Consider the following 23,632-nt stretch of genomic DNA (forward strand, 5'->3'; position numbering starts at 1 on the left):
TGAATATAAAATTCATCCGTTAATTTCAATAAAATGACCGTTTTCAGAAACTCTTGACCAACTTGTTTCATACAACAATTTAACATCGAAGTAGAAATTACCATCTACAACCAATGTTTATAGTTCATACCAGAAACAGTCGCGTTGGATTTGAAATCTTCTATCACGTTAATATGGCACACAAATGTAAGAATGTCTGGATGCTCATAGCTTACGGTTGTTGATTGTTGTATACAGCGTAAAATCTGCCATGTCAGTCAAACATTGAACAGGTATATTCTCAAATCATAGGGCTCACTAAAACAATATGAAACATCACTCACGGAATTAAAGTTCGCGAGTTAACTCACGCTCATGGTAACTTCTCTCGAGAACGAGATGGTTTTCCAGTTAAAACAATAACTGCCCAGCAGACCAAGCATCAAAGGATACCGCTATTGGACACCATGCGAATAATTTTGGTCAACAAGTTGACGTCCTGCCAATACCCAGTTATAGACCGTTGTACAGTGAAAACACTTTAATCCGGAATAAGGAATCGTGTATAAAGTAATTGCAACCTGGAATTCATTCAACCAATGCTGGATTATTAAGGACACATCCTTCCACAACAGGTTCAGTGGCACATTCGTTATGTTTCATATATGATCTGGAGTCATATCAATTTCGACCCCATTCCATGTATGTATGCTATGAGAGTGGAATCGAAATGGCCATCAACTGGTCCAATGAATCAATGAGACGATGGCCACAGTAAAACCTTGTAAGCTATCCATTTAACCCACGTAGCATACTAATTCGTGAATAACTTTCCAAATGATGGACGTACATATATAATTAACTTTAATACGAGTTACCAGTTCATGTGATCATTGAAGGACAATAGTGTTAAACCGTTAACAATTTTGTTTTGTTACATAGTTAGTAGGGTAGCCCTTTGCGTTGGCTCGTTAAGTCGAAGGTCAGGGTCCGACACCGAAATGTGTGAATATCATTTCGTTGTGATATTGCTGGAATATGGCACAAGCAGAGTAGAACCATACTTACTCACTGACTCACTGCAATGTGATCACTATTGGCCGGAGTAACTACTCATCATGATTGCAAGCCCGACCAAAATGTCATATGTCCGTATGCTAAATATTTGCAAAGGGAACGTATAGATTAGCGTCGAATTTCGGCGAAAGAGGTAACTTATTTGGGGAACTCACCCTTTTAAAAAAGACGGCCTTTCAAATGTGAATGATGTTCAGATTGTAAGGCATGTGTATTTAGTTGGATGTTATTCATATGCTATTATAGGTAGAATTTGATTACAAATACGTTTCGTGAAAAAAATAATGGCTATATATTGTTCCCATTCGCTTGGTGCTCAGTATTACAAGGACGATGGACAAAGACTTCATCGGAGTCTATGTCAGAGAATAGTGTTTAACGCGACGTTAAACTTCATTTCACACAACTATTTCCACTTATCGGACACTAGGGCAAACGGTTTACCTATAAATAGCACTTTGGAAATCTTGCTCAGTGTTGTAAGAGCTCTTTCATCAGTGGAGGCGTGGCGGAACAAAAAATACTTTTTGACGACACATACAGGTGAGCTTCGTGTTATATGAGGTAAATTTGTATCAAGTACCGTTATACTAGACAAAGATTCGTGGCGTCTTGTGTCTGTGACTTGTAATCTGTTCCTTCTCAGGAATTTACCCCGTTTGTGATTATAGCAGTGACATTTGGTAGAAAAGAAAATATCCTCTCGTATATTACTATGCTATTAAACAATGCGCATGTAAGAGTTAGCTAAGAACTAAATATGATTTACTTTGATAATAATGATAATATGAATATGAGATGGTATACTCTACGCACCGAGTCGACGTAAATTTTATAAACGCTGCTCACAATATATAAAGTGAACAAATCATGTGAGTGTTGGAAGACAATCTAAAAAGAGTTCAGTCAAAAGACAATGCAATAAACTTCACTGATTTCATGAATCTGACAACGATACTGCAACCTTCTAAAGGCTGAAAGTAACAACTGGAGCAGTGCATTGATACAGAAAAATTACTGCAACGATTATGTCCGAGCTTGTTACTTTGTGCTGACAAGGTATTGTTAATCACTGACCCTAACAGTAGGCCACCATTTCGATTGTACCACGTGTGTTATCGGCTTGGCGATAAGAGAAGTGTGTGTGGCCGTCCGTCACTGAATATATATATGTAGGTCACTCACATTCTCGTCATGTGTGTACATTTTGAGCATTTCCAGGCTATAAGGGGCGGCCGGGTAGCCTAGTGGTTAAAGCGTTTGCTCGTCAATCCGAAGACCCGGGTTCGATTCCCGACATGGGTACAATGTGTGAAGCCAATTTCTGGTGTCCCCCGCCGTGATATTGTTGGAATATGGCTGAAAGACGTGTAAAACCACACTCACTCACTCACTCCAGTCTGTGAAGATAATTTGTGACACAAATTTGTACACAAGCACAGATACGTATGTATATGTTTACACAATATTATCGTGCTGAAGATGACATGTATGCATTGTATCTGGCACTTGCGTTGCTATATATTCGTGTAACATACAGGCTTGTACGGATTTCGGATCAAAACAGGTGAAATTACCTTATGTGTTGTGGTAGAAACTGACATGGGGATTAGGTGAAAAGGCTCTGTTACTTGGTTGATTGTTTACCATCGAGACTTAATGACGTGGATCGTTTTTCGTGTTTTAAATCACCATACCGTCCATACTGACTGTTCACAGTTATTTATATGGAATGTTTGTTTTTGCAACCTTAAACTACCTTCACACAATCACTGATAGTTACAAGCAGCCACATTCACTTTCTAGGAAAATGTCACAATGGTCTTGTGTAAATGCAGTTTCATAAATTATATAGGTCCGATATACTATCACAGTAAAAATGACACAAGATTCAAAAACGTCTCGAGAGGACGAAATTGGCAGAAGCGAACATCTAGTTATGACACCAGATACAAACAACGGAAAACTGTTTGTGCCGAAGACGGGAGAGGCGGTTGATGGGGAAGACAGTTTGTTGGGAGCGGTGACAGAAGAAGGTGGGACTGGAGCTGGGGGAGATGCCGAGAAGCAGAACATGTTGCATGATGGTGGTAATGGCGAGCTACCAGATGACAGTCAACCAGAGCAAGAGGATGGTGGTGTACCTATCGATCGTGGATGGGCTTGGGTTGTGTTAGCAGGTGATCAATTGTGCATATTTCTACGTCCATCCAGATAAAAGAGACAAATATATTTGTCAGAGTATAAGATATAGTACTTTGTCATAATCATTCTATAGGGTATGGGATCTTATGATTAAGAATTCTGGATTAAAATGGGTATATTCTTCTTGCATTTTGAAAACAATTGAGTTATAGAAATACACGCCTTGGTAATCACTGAAACCACGTTGTATTTTGACCTTCTCCAGGGAGTTTCCTGAATGTTATTTTAATGGCTGGATATGGACGGTCCGTTGCCATATTCTTTGTTGCATACTTGGAAGAATTCGAGGCATCTGCCACAAAAACAACCTTGTTCATGGGTGTGATGGCAGGAACGTACAGTATAAGTTGTGAGTATTAAAAAATACGTGCAAAAGTAAACTATTTTGGCAAAGAAAGACATCCTCGTGTTCTTGGAAGAATACTGATACAAAATGGACATAACTATATTGTTATATTAATACTTTATATATATAACTTGTACGACCACAAGGGTCAGACTATGTTGTCAGTAGCGATGGCATACGAGAGGGATTATTTTTGTACATGATATAAATACAGAGTACGAATTTTTTCCTATTTTGACACAACCATGTTCTGTATGTCAACAGCTCTCATATCGATGAACATAATTCTGCAACTACTTGGGGAGAGAAAGACTGTACTTCTTGGTGGGACTATATCAGTTGTAGGAATGCTGACAGGAGTTTTCGCCACCAGTATTACATACCTCATCTGCACTCACAGTATTCTCACCGGTGCGTAAACTATACATGTTCACGAATCCATAATAGCACAGAAAAATAATTGATGGCTCAAGTGAATGCATCCATATGGGATTTTGTAACATGCGGTCCCTTTATATGATCATTATCTATACATATATGTATATAAACTGTTTACTCTTGCACCTTTATCCTGAATGTTAGATTTTATTGAAGGCTTAAATGAGTTGGACACAATCTATAACAATAGTTCAGTTATGCAACAGCGTAACAAAATCATGCAGGTCTTGAACATTTAGAAATATACTGGAAAAACGAGCATAGAAATCTGGCATGAGAAAGAGACATAAAGCTTCATAGACATTTTCAGATTGAAGCACGATGTGTCATATTTGATATAACAATGTAAGCTGTATTGAAGGATGCTCTAATCATGTAAATCTGTAAGTATCTTGAAGAAAACATCAATGACATTTGACATTGAATAATTTACTTTCAGGTATAGGGCATTCCATGATTCATGCTCCAGCATTGGTATTGATTGGAAAGTACTTCAAAAAGAGAAGAGGCATTGCCACAGCAGTTGCCATGTCTGGAATTAGTATTGGGGGCAGCGTTTTCCCACCCCTCGTTCGTTTCTTATTAGATGAATATGGTGTCAGAGGAAGCATGTTGATTCTAACAGGGCTGACAATGAACATGTGGGTCGGGGCTGCTTTGTTTAGACCATTAGGTTTCTTTCATAAAAGGATACCAAAGCACCCATCTGTCATGAGTGAAGGGCAAAAACATGACCAAACACAAGGCAATGAAAAACATGGAAATGAATATGATGTGGTTCGAGCCTGTTCCGTAAAGGAACTAACTAGTGTTAATGGTGGAAAAGCAGTGGTCTCATTTGCTAGTCAATCAAACAGAGGAAAGGGACAGACAGGTGCAATAATCTGCAAAAGTACAAGAACAGAATCAGTTGTCAGCATTGAATCACAGGTAGATTCCCTCTCAGAAAGCCAGATTAGATTGTACACAAGTAACCTAGATTTGACATCAATGTCAATGGTGGATATTACAGAAGTTAATGCTGAATTATTTGACATTGAACAGGAATCAAAAGAAACCAAAGGTTGTGACATGTGGGTGAAACGAACCTTATCAGCATTTGACTTTTCCTTGTTCAAGCAACCAATGTTTCAGTTGATTGTTGCATGTGCTCATTTTGGCATAACATTTAGATTGGTTGGAGTCTACCTTCCTGCACTGGCAAATGAAAAGGGCATCTCACAAGCAGATGCAGCATATTTGTTGACTTTGTCGTATGTTCTGGATTTCTTCAGCAGACTTGCTGTCGGGTTCGTTGCCGATCTCAAATACATCAAAATAAATCATTTGATGGTTATTGGAATGCTTATATCTGGAATGGCAACACTGTTTGTCTATTATTTCAACACGTATGCTCTTCTCGTCGTATTCTCCGTCATTGTCGGACTCTTTGGCAGTTTTTATCACTGCCTTATTCCTGTTGCCATTGTCGACTTCATGGGACTTGAATACATGGCGAAGGTACTTGGATTTTTAGCTGTGTTCCACGGTTTAGCCACATCCGTGACGCATCCGATCATGGGTAAGATCCTCATTCTATATTTTATGTTATTAATGTTATGCTGCAATGGACCATCAGCATTCACAGAGTTACTAGCTCAACAGCACAGTTAAACGTACATATAGTAGTAACATTGATCAACGTGAGGGAATTCAGCTTGTACACAAGCATGGACCGTCTATACACTAAACCATGCAAAATACAGAACTATATTCACTGATAATAAGGTGGGTGGGGCTTGCGATGCATTCTTGCGCTGAACGATGTCACCGATTTCGACTACAATCTGGTGATATTCATTAAATAACAAGAAGTCTGTCTGAAGCTATTCGAATTCACAAGGTTCACATCAGGGTTTAGGTTTATACATCCAAAAACGAAACAGATTGAAGTCAGGTCTTAATATACAAATGTGCTGACATAGTTCAGTTGTAAATACGGTCAGGCACAGTGATTTGTCTGATTGCTTGTCATCACATTTTCCCGAAGCAACGGACATTACTGACTATAACAGTCCAGTTTCCACCTTACTGAAGTAAACTGGACGTTTGAACAACGTTTGACGCATTACAAAATCGACATCATGTTCGTAAACAACATGGCGACTGTCGTGTTTGGTCCACTCCAGAATTTGTAAAGCATGTGTACCGTCTGGGCGTTGGCAGATGCTTTCAAATTTGTTTATGTTTATAATCAATGTGTACTACATATCTCAACGTGCTACATACCACATGCACTGGGTGTGTGAGACTTTTCTTCGATTAACTTTATCGGATCGTCTTGACTAGACCCCGAAGCAAATGCAAGTTATAGAAGAGGTGAAGTCCAATCTGTCAATATGAGGGACATAGAAATGACATAACTCGTTATAGCCACTGGTTCAGCTAGGGTGGAAACTGGACTTTTATAGACAGTTAACTGCCTTGTCTCGGAAGATGTTGTCATTATTACCCGAGTTAATAATTTAGTCAGAAGTGTTAAAATTAGATTGCTGGGTTAAGCGTTTAATTACTTAAATTCATTTTATTTAGTATCACAACTGGTTATGTTAGACTGTATTAGCTATTGTTAAATGAAACGTTTTAAAATCTTTGTTCAAATCTGACAACGTTGTTACTCTAATGTCCTGCTGCGTATTGTTGTTACAGGGACAATCCGTGACCTGACCAGTTCATTCAACCTTTGTTTCACCTACATTGGAATATGTAACTTCATAGCTGCAATATTTCTACTTTGTGTACCGCTCGTCAGAGCTCGGGCGAACAAGATGAAGTCACAGACCTCCCCTAAGAACATTGAAGAAAACCGACCACTGAAAGGCAACTGATGTATCATGAACATTTTGTGCATCTATAAACGTTGAATAAACTGTTTTACTGATACACATGCTACATGTCTGTGCATTGAACTCGTATCTTTATATTATGTGCGAGTGTTATGTTTATATTTAAATTTGTCCAACTGGCATTTTATGTTATAATAATAATAATAATGTTGATGTATTCATATGCCCCCGGGAAACCTATATATATGTCCAGTGTTATTTATTAGCTGTCTCTTGAGAATGAATGGTGTAGTATACTCCATAATAGAGTATTATATACATTACTCTGTGTCATTGATGAATGAAAATGAAGAGATAAACGTATGAAACGTCAACTCTAAAATGAACCATCACTTTAGACAGCCTATTGTTTGGGTGACGTATTTGTATCAGTTTGTGATACATTATCATTAATAATGGATGACGTTATACCACTGTGCACAGAATTGGATAAAGTAAGGTCATATTGCTTTAATGGACCAGTCAGAATTGAAAATCGCTGAAATGTCATGTTTTCCATAAAATACAATGGAGGCTATGGAACAGAGCCAGGTATGTGCATGTCATGTTTCTTATATAGCAAGACCACCTACCCACATTATTAAGGAGCCACGAATAGATTAAACGTCACTTGCCGTTTCATACTCCCCCATTGTCTCATTACTCAAACAGGGGCGGTCGGGTAGCCTAGTGGTTAAAGCGTTCGCTCGTCACGCCGAACACCTGGGTTCGATTCCCGATATGGGTACAATGTGTGAAGCCCATTTCTGGTGTCCCCCCGCCGTGATATTGCTGGAATATTGCTAAAAGCGGGGTTAAACCATACTCACACACACCCAATACTCAAACTAAATAATTTCCTTCCAACCCTCCGATATAACAAACTGTTGAAAGTTAAGCACTGTTAACAGCCTGATATATTCATGTATGGGTATTAAAACGGTCATTCAGGCAGTTTTAATGAGTCGCAAATAGTTAATGAAGCAAATACAAGACAATGCGAAAAAAAATTACTTTCAGAGTATTAAATTCTTCCGAAAACGCCAAAAAACATTTGCTGATATTGAAAACAAACAGGTCATTTATACCAGCTAGTACCAGGTTTCATAATAAGTTTCGTGTTAAGAATTGTTGCGCATTAATTTGCTTGTGCCACATTTAATGATAATGATGTTTTTACGTGTGTTTGTTTCAAGGTCTCAGTAAAGCTTTCAGATGTTATGGTAGACATGTGGAGGACACTTCCGAATTTGACGCATCAGTATAAAAATGATGTTTGATGCAATTCCCTATTTTGACTCGTACCTCGTGTTTTTTAGATTAATAATTGACTTCCCATTGCTTGTGTTTGTGACGGGTGCTGCCGGTGGGACAGGGAACGCTTACATTTTCACGAACACCTGGTAACATCACTATTTGATAGTGATTTATAAATACAAGCTCATAATCGGAATCAAACAATCGACAAATATTTCTTATGAATTTGGAAAGGTCTTTGTAGCTCTTGATTGTTTATTTGTGAATGTGTTTAACAATAAGCTGAAACCTTGTGCTGATGAAATCCAAAATTTCTTTGGGATAATGAATAAACACATTCACATATTACACCTAAAATAGATCCATTGATGATATAACACTAATATATAGCTGGAACATTGCTGAGTGCGGCGTTAAACAACAACAATTTCTTTTTTTAATTTATGATTCTGTTAACTATGTGAATGCCTGTATGCGTACATGGGTGAATGGGTATTTGATGAAGAAAAGAAGTTGACGCCTTGTTGTTGTGACGAAGTAAAATAAAAAAACATGTTGAAATCTGATGAAAACATGAAGTCAGTTTGATGTAGACAGCCAATGACAAAGCATGGGATCTGTTTCACCTCGCTATCCTTGCCTTATAGGTATGACTTACCGGACACTCCATCATAAGACATTCATAGGCATTGAGGGGCGGTCGGGTAGCCTGGTGGTTATAGGGTTCGCTCGTCATGCCGAAGACCCGGGTGCGATTCCCGACATGATTTCAATGTGTGAAGCCCATTTCTGATGTCCCTCCAACTGGAATATTGCTAAAAGCGGCGTAATACCATACTCACTCCTTCACTCACTCATAGACGTTGAACGTAGACGGTAGACAACTCAAATCAGTTCAGATTTGTAATTATACTTATAGATAACGTCATTTAGTTGACGACGTTAGTTTTGAGAGAGAAGTGTCAAAAACATCATGCCCTATAGATGTAGCTGGAGAGATACGACAATCGGTTTCAAGAGAAAAGGTAAAGATAATTGACTTGAGGATTGTGCGAATATTCGGGAAATACCAAACTTAACCCAACCTGTGAACGGACTTGTCCGATATTTCCGAGTTCGGATTTTATTCAGGAAGTTATTAAAATTTGGGTAAATATTTTTAAAGCTTGTACATTTTATCAACATACTTAAAGAGGCTGTACAAAATGTAGATATCTCATACAAGAAACAAACGACTCGTGGTCCTTGTTTATCTACAGGGAGAAAACACTACTGGTTTATTCCCCCTGCAGTGTTTTATTGTACGATAAAAAACTCCCACTGGTCGTTTATTTCTTAAATAATGTGAGTGTTCTAATGCGACTCACAATTTCGGGCGGTCAAATTCTTTGTATTTCCTCAGTGAACAAACATGTACTGATAATGATGAATGCCGTACATTTTGGCCTCATTGATAGTGAAGGTACAAAGGTGAGAGGTAACAAGAGCAGAGAATACGTACGACACAGACCATTTGTCCAAGTGGATTCTGATGAAGAGTTGCCAGTGGACTGGTGTGGGACTGCAGGCGGCCCTAAACGCCTCGGAACCAACGTTTTAGCATCGATATTATTGAAGCAAACAGCAATGAAGAAGAGGATGCATTTGTCCGGAACAGGCTCGCTAAGATACACCAACGCAACGTCGGTGAGTCGGGACACGTAGAGACGCCTGTTCAAAAACTACGGATGTCCAGACAGATGGAACTGATGTCTGTCATCTCTCCATAGATCGAGGATGGGCGTGGATGATACTAGCGGGTATATAGTTACTTGCATATGTCTTGCCTATGGTAATATTCTGCACCCAAGATGGTGTAATTATTGGCTTTTGTTTTGACGTTTTATTTGATTTAACATGACGTTATGGGAACCTCTATTGCAGTAAGGAAGAGGATATATATGGATGTCAACTTCATTTTTATGAGGAACACAACGTTTCGGAGTATATTCTTACTCCTTCATCAGCAATGAGCAAATGAAAGCCAGCTTGGTAATTAGCACCAAACAAAGATCAAAGCAATAGGTCCCAAGCACTAGGCAGATAGGTTCCCTGGTCACGGTTCATGACTGGCATTGCTACGTCCATTCTTTCACCTATCTGTGCTAATTATTCCCGGCCTCCTGTTTGCCCTGTGTCCATTGCCTATTACTTTTCTATGATAATTTGAATACTGGCTTCCATACTATCAGCGCTTAACACTGTAAAGTGTTGTCTTCCATTGTCTATTGCTTATCATCTATAAGCGCCTATCATCTGTTGGCTTCCCTTGTTAGTTTCTACCCTTTGATATTTTTCACCTTTTGTTATCTTGTTAATAATGTTGTCCCCACTTATTCATATATATGCTCTCTGCCTCATGGCATTCATTGACATGATGAAGGAATAGGAAGCAAGGTTTTACAAACAGGAGAATCACATGGTGATGTTGCCTGATGACTTACGCGTTTTCTGGTCATTCTGACCCTTATGATATGTACTAATACCGCGGTTTGATATATATTAACAAATTGTGAGTTTTATTTCATCTTTTTAGGAGGCAATGGGCAAAGTAGTCTTTGCATCCTATGAACTCAAGTTCAAAGCGAATTCGCGCTGATTAAGACCTTTGGTTTGTCAGCGCCGCATCCGTACATCCGCAAATGGGTAAATATCTTCACCCACGTCAGTTGTGCTTTACCTCCTAAATAACCGAAATAACTGGGGCCAAAGACCAAACATAGTTGTTTGTTCTCAGTGACATCAATGACATCAGTTTGAGCAACTTATACCCCTTTTTAGGATGTCTTCTCAACGTCATTATTCTGACTGGCTATGGTCGAGGGATTGCCATCCTTTTCGTGAAATACTTGAAGATTTTTGAAGCATCAGCCACCGAAACGACGCTACTGATGGGCGTCATGCCTGGTGTTTATAGCCTGTCTTGTAAGTATACATGTCCATACTATACTGTGTACACAGCTATAACATACTAGCACGTACAGTGGAACCGTTGATCCGAAATGTACTGCTCCACGTGCCATCTTGTGGATACATTAATACCCAGGTTCACGAACCATGAATGTTTATTAAGTGAGATAAGTACAATCATATGTGACCCCGTAGAAGAAAAGGCACCTAATGGGTGCTATTAATACATTTATGCTGTGACGTCAACGTAATTCCGTCAAAATCACCTTGTTAGCTCACTCTACAAAACTATTTTATTTTTCTCTCTTTAGTTCGTAATATAATAAAACATTATTTCAAACCATATCAGTATACTTGCTTAATTTCGATTAATTAAGACATGGTATCTAAAAACTGCTATCGTTGTATAAACAGTTATAGTCCGAAAATGGGACTTAGCAGAAAATGAAATGTTTGAAGTAATGTATCTCTCTAATGAATATGAATCGAAGCTGATAAACCGTGGTTTTTTTGTAGTCCTAAGATACCACAGTTGTGTCAAATTGTGATTTTTAACCCATAAGGTTATTTATTACATGGTTGGTCACATGTGTTGTATTTTAGGCATCACCTGTATGTGTATCGTAGTGGATATCCGCATAGGCATTGAAAGCATCCACATAATACGGTTTCTTGTTCCAGCGCTCATATCCATGCATGTCCTGGTAGACCTTCTTGGTGTCAGGAAGACAGTGATGCTGGGAGCAACCATATCTACCGTTGCCACGGTAATGACTATCTTCCCTACAAGCATTACTTATCTGATTTGTACACACAGTGTGTTAATCGGTAAGGGTAAATTTAGTTAATTGCTTGTCATCGTGTGGATCTAGGCACTTAATACCGGTTTGTCTGTGCCAGTATCGATTGTTTAAAAACAACCATTATATAGATGGAATATTGCTGTGTACTGTGCTTATTATCAAATAGATGACACATCATATTCATAAAGAAATGGTTCATGTCATCACATCCATCATATTTTTGTGACACAATTAGCAGTGTCATTGTGCTTATTTGCCGACCCAAGATCTACTGCTTGGCCATGAAACACCATATTAATTTCTACGACCTTGTGGTACGATGTGATTTCCCAAATAAAACGCAGAATCTGTAAATGTCCACTCAAGATCAATGAGTGAATGAGGGAGTTTGGTTTTACGCCGCTTTTAGCAATATTCCAGCAATATCACGACGGGGGACACCAGAAATGGGCTTCAGACATTGTACCCATGTCGGGAATCGAACCCGGGTCTTCGGCGTGACGAGCGAACACTTTAACCACTAGGCTACCCGACCGCCCCTCAAGATCAATGAATAATCAATACATTAGTGGTAGGTTTGCAATATAACAAGGCAATACCATGGGACAAATACGTGAACAAATAACATGGCTCAGAATAAGAGATAAAGCATCACCAATGTCTTGATTTTTGATACTGTTAATGCTTCCATTCGGTCATGTTTGTCACAAAGCAGCGGTAGATAACTCTAATCTCTTCCTATTAAACTCTGGCCACAACAACATTTCACATTTTACCAGCGTTTCCGACAATTACTGCTACCGACAATAACGACAAACACATTTACAACTATTTATTCTGCCACATAAAACCACGTTTTTACGTCAGTTTGAGCTTCTCGCCCGCATTCAGTAGACAGGAATGACGAACTCGTACATAAAATGTTGTTGCAAAACCCAATTCATATACATGTATAATGACCGAAAGCCAACAAAAGGTTATGTGATTACATGTAACCAGAGGTCAGCAGATGAAATGAAAAGGCTACTTATATTATTTTCCTTCAACTAACTGATAAAATTATGTGCACATAAGTTACCCTCCGACGGGGTCAGTGGCTAAGAGGTTAATGCATCCGCACACTCTCTTGCAATAAAACATCGTTAGTCTCGCACCCCTTTAATCCGAAAACAGCCATTTCCAAACATCGTACGTGTATGTAAAAGGATAATACTTGTTTGATAGGCATTTCTTAGAAGTTGACGGATGACAAAGTGGACACAATTTATGGATAACGACTTCTTTGTTTTATTGTAATGAATATGGTACAGAATATATATATATAGTAGGTTGAGGATTAATAGTTAAAGTGACAACAATAACACACAATCACTAATCTTCCACCTACCATATTTATTCTGTAATTTCTAAAATGACATTGGTCAGTTATAATGTCTCTTTTTTCCTTAAATGTATTAATGCGGACGATTTCAGAAGGAATGCCCCCACTTGTAAAATGTGTCAATCCCGCTATTCGCGTCTCCGCCGATGTAGGTGGAAAATTGCTAATATTCACTGTGCTTCTATTTGCTCGTACTCTTATCCACTTCATTTGCTCTAATGATACATCTTTATATACACAGGTGTGGGATACTCCATGATCTATGACCCAGCTATTGTCCTGATTGGGCACTACTTCAGCAAACGACGAGGACTTGCTATATCAATAGCTATGTCCGGCATCAGTTTTGGCAGCAGCGTGTTCCCCCCTTTGATACGATACCTTTTAGACGAGTATGGGTTACAGGGCAGTATGATAATACTCACAGGAATAACAATGAACATGTGGGTGGGTGGACTGGTGAACCGCCCACTGGAGTCGTACAGAAAAATGAAGACAACAGCAAACACAAAACAAAACGGACATGCACCAAATAACAAACGTAAATCGGCGTTCATTTAGGGCCTCAAAAGATTCAAAGTGTAAGTTCCTTTACATCGGAAAAGCCGGGAAGGTCTCCCCTTCAAGGGTATTCGCTCCCCAATACAGATTACCCAGCAAACAATTCTACGTTGTGACAACGTTGTTACAACGTTGACTTTTCGTTGCTGCAACGTTGTGACGTAACGTTGTCACAACGTAATTCTGTAGACTCCCAGATTGGTTGCTACAACGTTGTGCGTAAACCAAAATACAACCAAATCAAGACGTTGTCACAACATCCATTTTTTACGTTGCTACAACGTTTATCCAAAACGTCGCGACAACGTAGGTATCGCACACATATGGCGACACTACAGTTGTTGCAATGTCCATGTAGATTAACGCCTGTCTTATTCCTCAATACCTCCCAGGCAGCAGCCAGAAAAGTTTGTACCAATCTAGCTTATCGTTAAGACATCAGGTACCAATCTAGTTGAGACATCAGGTACCAATCTAGTTAAGACATCAGGTACCAAGCAATACATTCTGAAAACTGAATTCACTTTAACCCTATCCATGAAACAGCAAGTCAATGTAATGCACTCTCTTTTGGCAGAGTTTGAAATACGGCCAAGATAAAAATCTAAATGTTTTAAATTACATGTACAATTTGGTTATATAATATTTATTTTCCCAATCAGTTTTCAAGGCTATGTGCAAATTGTTCACAAATGTTTCAACACAATTGAAAGATATTTGATTTTCCCACGAATTTGCAAATTAATAACCATCAAACAATAAGCCCTGCACAAATTGGAACATTTAAATTTTCTTGGCCTTACCCCATACATTCAGCATTGAGAGCAACACTGTGACAAACAGAATAGTCTATGCATCTGATGTCCTAAGATCCATTTCCCAGCAACGAAATGACAATAGAATTCTGGTTGAGATGACTTTTATTTATTTATTAAATGACAAGTCAGAACTTGGGCTGAGTGGCTGAGGAGCCTTTTCAGTCCTCAAATGAAAAGTCACAGGGATGATCTTCAACTGTATCCATAGTCTCTCCTTAAGCCTTGGTAACTGAATAAAAAATGACACAAATGTAATAAAATGGCAAGGCAAGGGACATATTTCTGACATAACACAATAATGGTTGCATTCCCCAAAATAATATTTTGATGTCTGATGTCAGTCTTTAAACAGGATCATACATAGGCAGAAAAGCTTTTAACACTGAATCATTGATGTAACTTTATACCCCCGCCCTTTTAGATTGTGGGTATAATTAAATAAGAATCATCTAAATTTTAATTCTTGAAGATGTTTGTATATATTATTGCATCATACATACCTTTCTGTCAGTGATGTACTTTAAACAAATATGCTCCCACAATACTGTTTCTCCACCTGAAAGAAAAACAGAAACCACAAAGTATCACATTTTTAAATAAACCAGTACTGTATAGATAAATAACATTTACTTAGAGTATGATGTAACTGGTGGTAGTATTGGCAAATAGTTTTATCAGTCAATAGATCAACTGTAGTTATTCAAAAGCAGTAACTTTACCTTTCTGCTGTACATCACAGTGAATATGTTGGCCAAGTTTCTAAAACCTTATTTAAAAAATATATACATAAATGAAAAATATATATTGCCAAATAAAATAAATAGTTCCCATATTTGAAGCATGAATGTTGAATATGAATTATGAATAGAAGTGTTAACACTTTGGGGTATTTATCCTAATTAAAATTGTGATTATTTTTTTTAAAATACTTACCTTAATATTTTCTATATTAATATGCCAGGGTATTTATATAGAATCTATGCTTTAATATTTACAAAGATAGAAACATGGGAAAATTAACAAAATGCAATAGCTTATACAATACCAGACGAAGTTGAAACAGCAATTTATTTGTTACTACGATTATTAACATAATACAGTTCAATATCGTTAAATATAATTCTGTAGACCTAGTATGGTAGCCTACGTGGCAACATATGGAGATCGAAAACCGAACGAATAGGGTTGCTATCAATTACAATTTATTTTTCATTGGTGCACATTGGCTACACCTATCTCACCTTAATAATCAACAAACGATGACCAACTCACTGACAATATATGGTGATATTTAACTTTTAACAATCGACTAGCTTATCATCACCAATATGACAATACCGCAAACACCCCGTTATAGCGCGCGACGAGAGACTCGTTTTACCTTTGCTCGTTTTAATTAGAAGGGAGTCGGACATAGATCTAGTTATCGGAAAATGATGAATTGATTCTTTTTGGGAAATAATAAAAATACACTATGATAAGAGCCTTGCTAAAATAAAATGTATAGACAGCATCAACAACCTGATGGTCCACATTTAGGCTACTTCAGTCAGTGCTAATTAGGCCTTTTCGGAAACAACAAGTGTATTTCTATCTCTTCCCGAAAATACAATTTTTCATAACATCATTGAGCGCATTAAGACTAAGGCTATAACTAGTAGCCTACAGAGAGTCGATCTGAAAATACTTCCATTGTTTTGATTCCCTCTCTTCGCTGTATAAGAGAAATCTACTAAACCTTTCCAATGGCCTGAATGAGCCACATTGTTTCACAAAAATCAAAGTCCGAAGATTAGTACAAGTAAACTTTGAATGGTAATGATTTCAGAAATAACACGGAAGAAATGGCGATAATTGTCAGTGGTCAGTAGGCGTTGCATAAGTTAGGCCTATTTACAGACCTACACGTTTACGATCGAAACCCGAACATAATATGACGCCATTGACGGCCACAAAACGCCGCCAGACTGAATTCTGGTCAAACATATACTGCTTGCCCTTGGTAATTACCCTTGGTATCCATAAAATAATAATATGGAAAAAAGTCTTGAGCCTCCTTCACCTCTATATACATCATGTTCTGTGTATTAAATATCAATATCAACACTGACGTTCATTGATAGTGACCGGCAAACTGCATTCTAACCCCGCCACTTCTGAATAATACGATACATTTAAATCATTTGACGATCTGCATGTACAGAAACATATCAACAAGCGGAGGCTGCTTCTGAAAAATTTACTTACCTCATCCGAATTCACAGATCATCTGTCCAGTTCTAGTTGCTGCACAATCTCTTGGTTGTAGACTTCTAATATATGTCTAGAAAAAGCTTGAACTAAGATGGCTGGTGACAACAAATCTTGCGCGACAATGTGACGTCATTCTGACGTCACTTCACGAGGCAACAGGCTAAACTTTTCAGCAGTCGCTCTCACGCCGCTAAAAATGGGCGCAATTGTTTTTAAATGTAATATTGCTTGTGACAACATTTAGTAGACAGATAACTTCGTTATAGATATATATATATTTTAAAAAAAATAAAACTAAGAGATGGTAGATCTACAAGTGGTTTCCTAAACATCATTTACAAAAAGTGTTGTAATGTCCAAAGCACAACGTTATCACAACGTTAATTTGCAACGTTGTTGTTACGTTGTGGAATAACGTTGTCATAGAGATACGCAATTACGTTCAGGAAATTTTAGTATTAAGAGATGAGAATTTAAATGCCGAATATATAGAAAGGTAATGCATTAATGCCTTGGTATTCTGACAAATTCGTGTTGATTTTGATAAAGCAGTTCTATTCCTTTATGACTATCGAGAAGCAAACTCTATAACGTTTCACCGACGTTTCAGAAACGTAGCTACAAAACGTTGTGTGATGTCCAATGCACAACGTTTTCACAACGTGAATGTGCAACGTTGTTATAACGTTGTGAAATGACGTTGCACGTTGACGTTATAACAACGTTGTGACAACGTAATATCACGACGTTACCAATCCACAACCTTTCCACAACGTTGTGACAACGTCGTGTGTTAGCTGGGTAACCAGAATCGCCTACACGCGTAAGAAGAATCAGCAGACCACAGACAGTCAAACTAGCTTCAATGTGTATGCAAGTGATGCCGAGCTGGGTTCAGTGTCGATGTTAAGTGTAGAAAAATGAAGATGCAGCTTTTCCAAAAGTTGATGAAAATAGTGAGAAGGATACTGTCACTTCGAAGAATGCGATATTTTACATGAAGAAAGTGCTTTCAAGATTGGAGTTTTCGTTGTTCAAGAAGCCAGTGCTTTTAATAGTTATTTTGTATATTTTCTTTGGAACAACCATAGGCCTTGTGCCGGTATATTTGTCCGCGTTGGCTAAAGAAAAAGACATCAATCAGAGTAAGTATTGCTTATATCTGGAGCAATAGATTTCTTCAGCAGATTTTTCTATTGTTTCTTGGTAGACACGAAAATCATGCGAGTTACAAGGATTATGGTGATTGGTCTTATAATTACTGGAACTATTACTCATCTCACATTGTTTTCGTTTCTTATGTCACATTGCTGATATATTCTGTAGTGTACGGTATGTTCGCGAGATCCTACTTCTACCTGATTCCTGGAGCAAATGTAGACCTCCTCCGATTGCAGTTCATGGCGAAGACACTTGGATTTCATGGCACCTCCATGCATGGTGTTTCAATGAAAATCCGGGTTAGAACACAGGTCCTTCAGCAGCCGTTAAAGGTGACGATGTTTGTCGTAAGAGGCGATAAACGGGATCTGGTGGTCAGGCTCGCTGTATGCTCATGATGTCTATCACTGGATTATCTGGTTCAGGCTCGTTTATTTACAAACCGCCGTCATATAGCTGGAATATTGCTGAGAGCGGCGTTTAACAACAAACCAACAAAAAACAACATTAAAAATGAATAAATATTAACTTGCATTCTTTGTGTAGACACAGTGACGCTTTGTAGCTTGAAGTCCTAAAGCATGAAATGTATCGAGTAATCCGTAGTTCGACAGAAACAAATATTAAATAATTGTAGCGATAAGAATAATACCAGGACTTTACATCGCCTTTAAGGACACACCGAGATAAAAAGGAGATCAAATTAATTATCCTGAACAATATTATGCATGATATTCATTTTCTTCTTTCAGGCAGTCTAATAGATTACACGGGTTCAACTATTTTGGTGCATGTGCATATGCATCTGCAATCATCCTGTTATGTGTACCACTACTAACAAGACGCGTCTCAAGACACCTGAAAGAGTGAGTGAGTGAGTTGGGTTTAACGCCGCTTTTAACAGTATTCCAGTTATTTCGCGGCGTGTCAGCTTAATGTGGGAGGAAAGCCCGAAGTGATGCAGGTCTCAGACGTTTACCACTTCGGTGAAACCCACGAGCACGGGTATGGTGCTGACAAACCTAGAAACATAATTGGGGCGAACCGGGATTCGAACCCACAATCATAGGTTTCTGACGTGCCCAAGGGCCGCGACTCTGCACAGCGAATCGGCGCGCCTTAGACGACTGGGCCACCCCTGACCCCCACACCTGAAAGAAGAAACATTAAAAGAAAATGAGGAGGAATTCAAACCCTTGTAGCAAACAACGGAACTGTAAAAGGAAATTTATCTTTTCAAGACATTTTACTTGTTTGGACGTCCAGAAGTAGGAACATTCACCTGTTGTAAGTGTTTGATTATTTTATCTCTTTTGGACCCCGGATAACATTAAAATAATCGAATCGGTGAAATTGAGGGGATTCATGAACACTCGTTGCATCTACTGTAACAACATAAAGATTACTAAACGAGCTCCTGTGTAATACCAATTTTATAAAACGAGTGAATAGTTGTGGTATCTGACGAGCGAAAGTGAGTTACATAAAATTCACGAGTTTCAAAAAATTGATTTTAAACGGGGGCGAATAGAGTATTTTATTTATTGTTTGCCATTTATAACGTTTTTAGAATTATACTGTTGAGTATGAAAAGGCTGACACCTACACGATCCACGGCATAGTCCAATTGAGTTTAACAGAATAATACTTCGAACACGTCAAAAATTGAAACGTACGAGTTTATTACCTTACAGCGGTCCACTTTTAGAATTCACAAAATTATCGTAGGGCTAAGACTATCGCAACTCACATACTTTAACAGACTAACGACTGTCGAAGCGCTACAATACGATCGCCTTGTAGAATGGGCCTTGCACTTCAAAGTTTATAATAACGTGAAAATACCCGACGTAATTTGTGGAATTTTGTTGCAAGATCCATCGGCGAAACAATGCCATGTGACATCAGCCTAGCTACAAGGTTGCTGGGGTCATCGATTGTGCATAAGGTCCCCTAAGTGGTCCTATCAACTCCACACGCAATGTCGTTGAATAAGCCAATGAATATTGAGAGCTTTCAATATTTGTTCGTGAAACGTTTTCCGAGAGTACATAAGCACGCGTTTTGGTATTACACATTGTGTAATACAGCTGTATGCTTATTAAACGGGTGATTCCTTCACGGGCAAGTAATACAAAAAATTTCTTCACATGATCCTTCTTATCGGAGGTCGAAAGGTAATACCTTTAGAAATAGAATCGCTGTCATGCGACAATAAAATGTAGTTTCACACGTCTGTCACGTTGTTTGTTTTGTGAAATAATACAAAATGGTCAAAAAGTATAGTGTTTCCATAGAGCCGCACACTGCTTTGGGTACAGAATTCGTCGTGGCAACTACATTGTTACAATCGAAGCCAACATTCCTGAAGCCAGCATTACCAATAATATGTCCAAACCCTGGAAAGTATGTTATTCAAAGATAGCAATAACATCATAGCTCGGCTTAGGATATTCATAAAGTTATCGATTTACAGAAAATACAGAGATTAGAACAAACGTTACCATTTTTGTCTTTTCTGTAACATAGCAAAAATATATAGCACATTTGCCACTATCATTTCCACCAAAACATATAATTTATATATCAAACATGTTTTGGTAGAAACGAATGTGTATATTTTGTTGTGTTGTGTCATGGAACTTTGTTCCACTTTGAGCACTCTTTTGCAAGTTTAGATTTGAAGACGGGACAAGTTGGTTATGAAAAGAATAAAGAACTGTAGTAAATGAAAGTTTGATGTGTAGGTACTCGACTATCATAAGTTGCAATGGCAGTTGCTTATTTGTTTTGTCAGCTGGAAGTATATAGCTCTGGTTGGAAGTTTGGCATTCAATGTTGGCTTCTAAGATTTGATATCGATTTCGTTTAAAGATATTACAGTTGTCTTTATTAGATTGATATTCGAATTCGTAAATCGGTAGATACAACAGTCTGTTTCTATATTCACGTTCATGAACTATAATATATACGAAGTTCGTTATATTTATGGGAAGAAAAAAACAACCGCATATTTAATTTGATACTTGTACTGACTATAGGCATAGAGACTATTCGGTATACTACTATCAGTTATGTCTGAAACAGACACAACAATCTACGTGGATTGAAACCTTTCTATAAAGGGATGTTTTACTGTTCCTAGTACAGACGTACAGTGTGGGTGTGAACAAAGAAACTCTATTGATCATTATGCAGGGACACGCAACACAAATAAAGTCTGATCATCGCAATGAGGTTAATACTTTAAGTTTATTTATCAAGATCTATTTTGTTTATGTTGCCGTCCAAGTTTGTTTGACAGACACACATTATTGATTTTGAATTAAAGTATCTACCTAATGTGTTTCAAGTCCAAATCGAAGAGTTCTAGACAGTGCGCATACAGGACATATGTGTGTATTCTAGAGGGCCAAACAACCTTTCAAATTTATTTGATTTATCAGTATACATGTGTTACAGCTCGTTCCTTCAATATAATCGTATGACGTATGATGTAATGAAACATCTTATCGTGGTAATTACTTATGTCTTTTGAATTCTTTTGACTTTAAATTATGTTAACCGGGAATTCGACACATCCAGGTTAAAATAGTAATTAAATATAATTTGCAGGTACAATACCATACAACTGGTATTCGAGACAACGTGGCTAAACTGCATGTAGGTATCCTACAGACAAAATGCACGAAACTCCCCGTGCTAAAGTAAGAAATCAACATCTGCTGTGGATGATCAGTGTGATACATATAAAACGATATTGAAGCATTGCTTCCACTTACACTTGTATTAACTGACAAAGATATCTTTGTTGGCCAATTTCTTGTGCCAAATGCCAAAGTGAAATTATGTCCTTTCATTTTCTTTGGTGTTATTGATAAGACGAAACAAGAAATTCATGATATTTACACTCTCAGACGAAGAATCTTATCAGAAAATATATCCTACCCTCGCTCTTCCCTCAATCGTTTATATATCTTCCAGTTGCAATGGGAGGGCGCGGTTTCATTAACGTGGAGGCTCTTCACGACAGACTTGTATGGTGAACTTTTGCACATATTTATTTGTCTGATGATCTTGTTGGGAAGCATGTTAAGACTTATGATGAAAACAAGGCATCCACAGTTTTCTTATACGAGCCAAGGATGTGAGACATAATGCCAATGTCTATGTTGAGATTGTTGATGGTTCTGTACTGCTGGGTGGTACAGAAATGAGTGTAAACCAAGCGACAAATCAAATCGGAGCAGGTTTCGTTTCTCAAGGGAAGGCTCTCTGAACGACCACTGCATTGCTTTTATGTGCCGTGTGTTGAGAACAGGCACCCAGCACAGTCTTCACGTTTTCAAAACTGTTCTGGGTGGGTTCGACCAGGCAGCGATTCCTGGGAGGTGTCCGATTCGCTATCTGGGCTCGATATAGTGGAGACAAGGACCCTGAAGAGCCTAACCAGCCTGACTGTGTCAGGATCACCCAAACCATCTTTGCTGCATTTACTCATTTTATCTGCATATAATAATGACAATTATGATGATGAAGACGACCACGACGATGATGATGATCTCTTGAATAAATAAAATACCTTAAAAAGAAGTAGGACAAACGCGTGATGTTATCAAACGTTCAAAACATTCTCCAAAGAATTACGTATACGATGTTTCCAACATTATGAGTTAATTATTTCATTGACACATCTAGGACATTCAGTGATCTATGGTTCAGTATTGGTACTAATTGCAATGTATTTCTATGAGGAGAAGAGGCGTTGCTACAGCAGTTGCCATGTCTGGGAACAGTATGGGGAAGAACATATTCCCACCTCCAGTGAACCTCCTACTGGATGAATATGGTGTCAGAGGAAGTATGTTGGTACTGACATGGCTGACAATGTCTGTTACTGTGTTCTATGGACGTTCTATGTCAGTCACGCACCTCGTCATGGGTAAGATCAATTAACATTTTTATGCACTTTGTTTCCAAACTGCATCGTGTTACAATGAATTCTTAAAAGTTTAACCCTAAGGGTTAAGAGTGACTGAGTGAGTCGTATTTAACTCGGATCCGAACAGTATTTCGACTCAATGTCCAATGTGATGCAGGTCTCGACCACGTTAATGAAACCCGCGGGCATTGGTATGGCTGAACCATGAAACGATTTCGGAGATTCGAACTCAATAGCATATGATATTGATACGCCGTTAAGAACTGGACCACTCGTGTCCATATTAGGGATGTGCTGGAGGTACATAAGTATGCATCCTTAAATGTATCATGAAAACATCATCATACGTTTATGTCCAGAGAATAGTATAACACACAAACATTGATTGTATGAAATAGTTATAAAAATGGAAGTTGTCTTAAGACGTGATGTGGATCTCGTGTGGATCAACATTGGTTGCAGACAAGCAATGATGACAAATAAATATAATTTATAAAATATTGTAATATGTTTGAATGCCATTATGGCTTCGTTCACTGAACATGTCATTTTCTTGCAGGCATAATCCGTGATCTGACTGGTTCATAGAACATGTGTT

General features: G+C 38.2%; 1 protein-coding gene and 1 pseudogene across 1 annotated transcript; both read left to right on the forward strand.

The window, feature by feature from the left end:
• The first annotated feature begins 2,935 nt into the window (after positions 1–2,935).
• LOC139448561 (monocarboxylate transporter 5-like) lies at positions 2,936–6,912 on the forward strand. Its single transcript, XM_071230131.1, has 5 exons — positions 2,936–3,236; positions 3,467–3,610; positions 3,872–4,018; positions 4,485–5,606; positions 6,734–6,912. The coding sequence occupies exons 1-5, from the start codon at positions 2,936–2,938 to the stop codon at positions 6,910–6,912; spliced, it is 1,893 nt and encodes a 630-aa protein (XP_071086232.1).
• A 2,679-nt stretch (positions 6,913–9,591) lies between these two features.
• On the forward strand, positions 9,592–18,853 carry LOC139448870 (monocarboxylate transporter 12-like; annotated as a pseudogene).
• The last annotated feature ends 4,779 nt before the right edge of the window (positions 18,854–23,632 follow it).

This window comes from Haliotis cracherodii, unplaced genomic scaffold (genome assembly GCF_022045235.1).
Source record: "Haliotis cracherodii isolate W230 unplaced genomic scaffold, xgHalCrac1.p SCAF_7, whole genome shotgun sequence".
NCBI classification, from domain to species: domain Eukaryota; kingdom Metazoa; phylum Mollusca; class Gastropoda; order Lepetellida; family Haliotidae; genus Haliotis; species Haliotis cracherodii.

Bases quoted from the DNA above. Each gene is read 5' to 3' on its own strand.
- LOC139448561 (XM_071230131.1), top strand. From the start codon at position 2,936: ATGACACAAGATTCAAAAACGTCTCGAGAGGACGAAATTGGCAGAAGC. The intron at 3,237-3,466 runs GTGATCAATTGT...GACCTTCTCCAG, and splicing joins GGCTTGGGTTGTGTTAGCAG to GGAGTTTCCTGAATGTTATT. The intron at 5,607-6,733 runs GTAAGATCCTCA...TTGTTGTTACAG, and splicing joins CGTGACGCATCCGATCATGG to GGACAATCCGTGACCTGACC.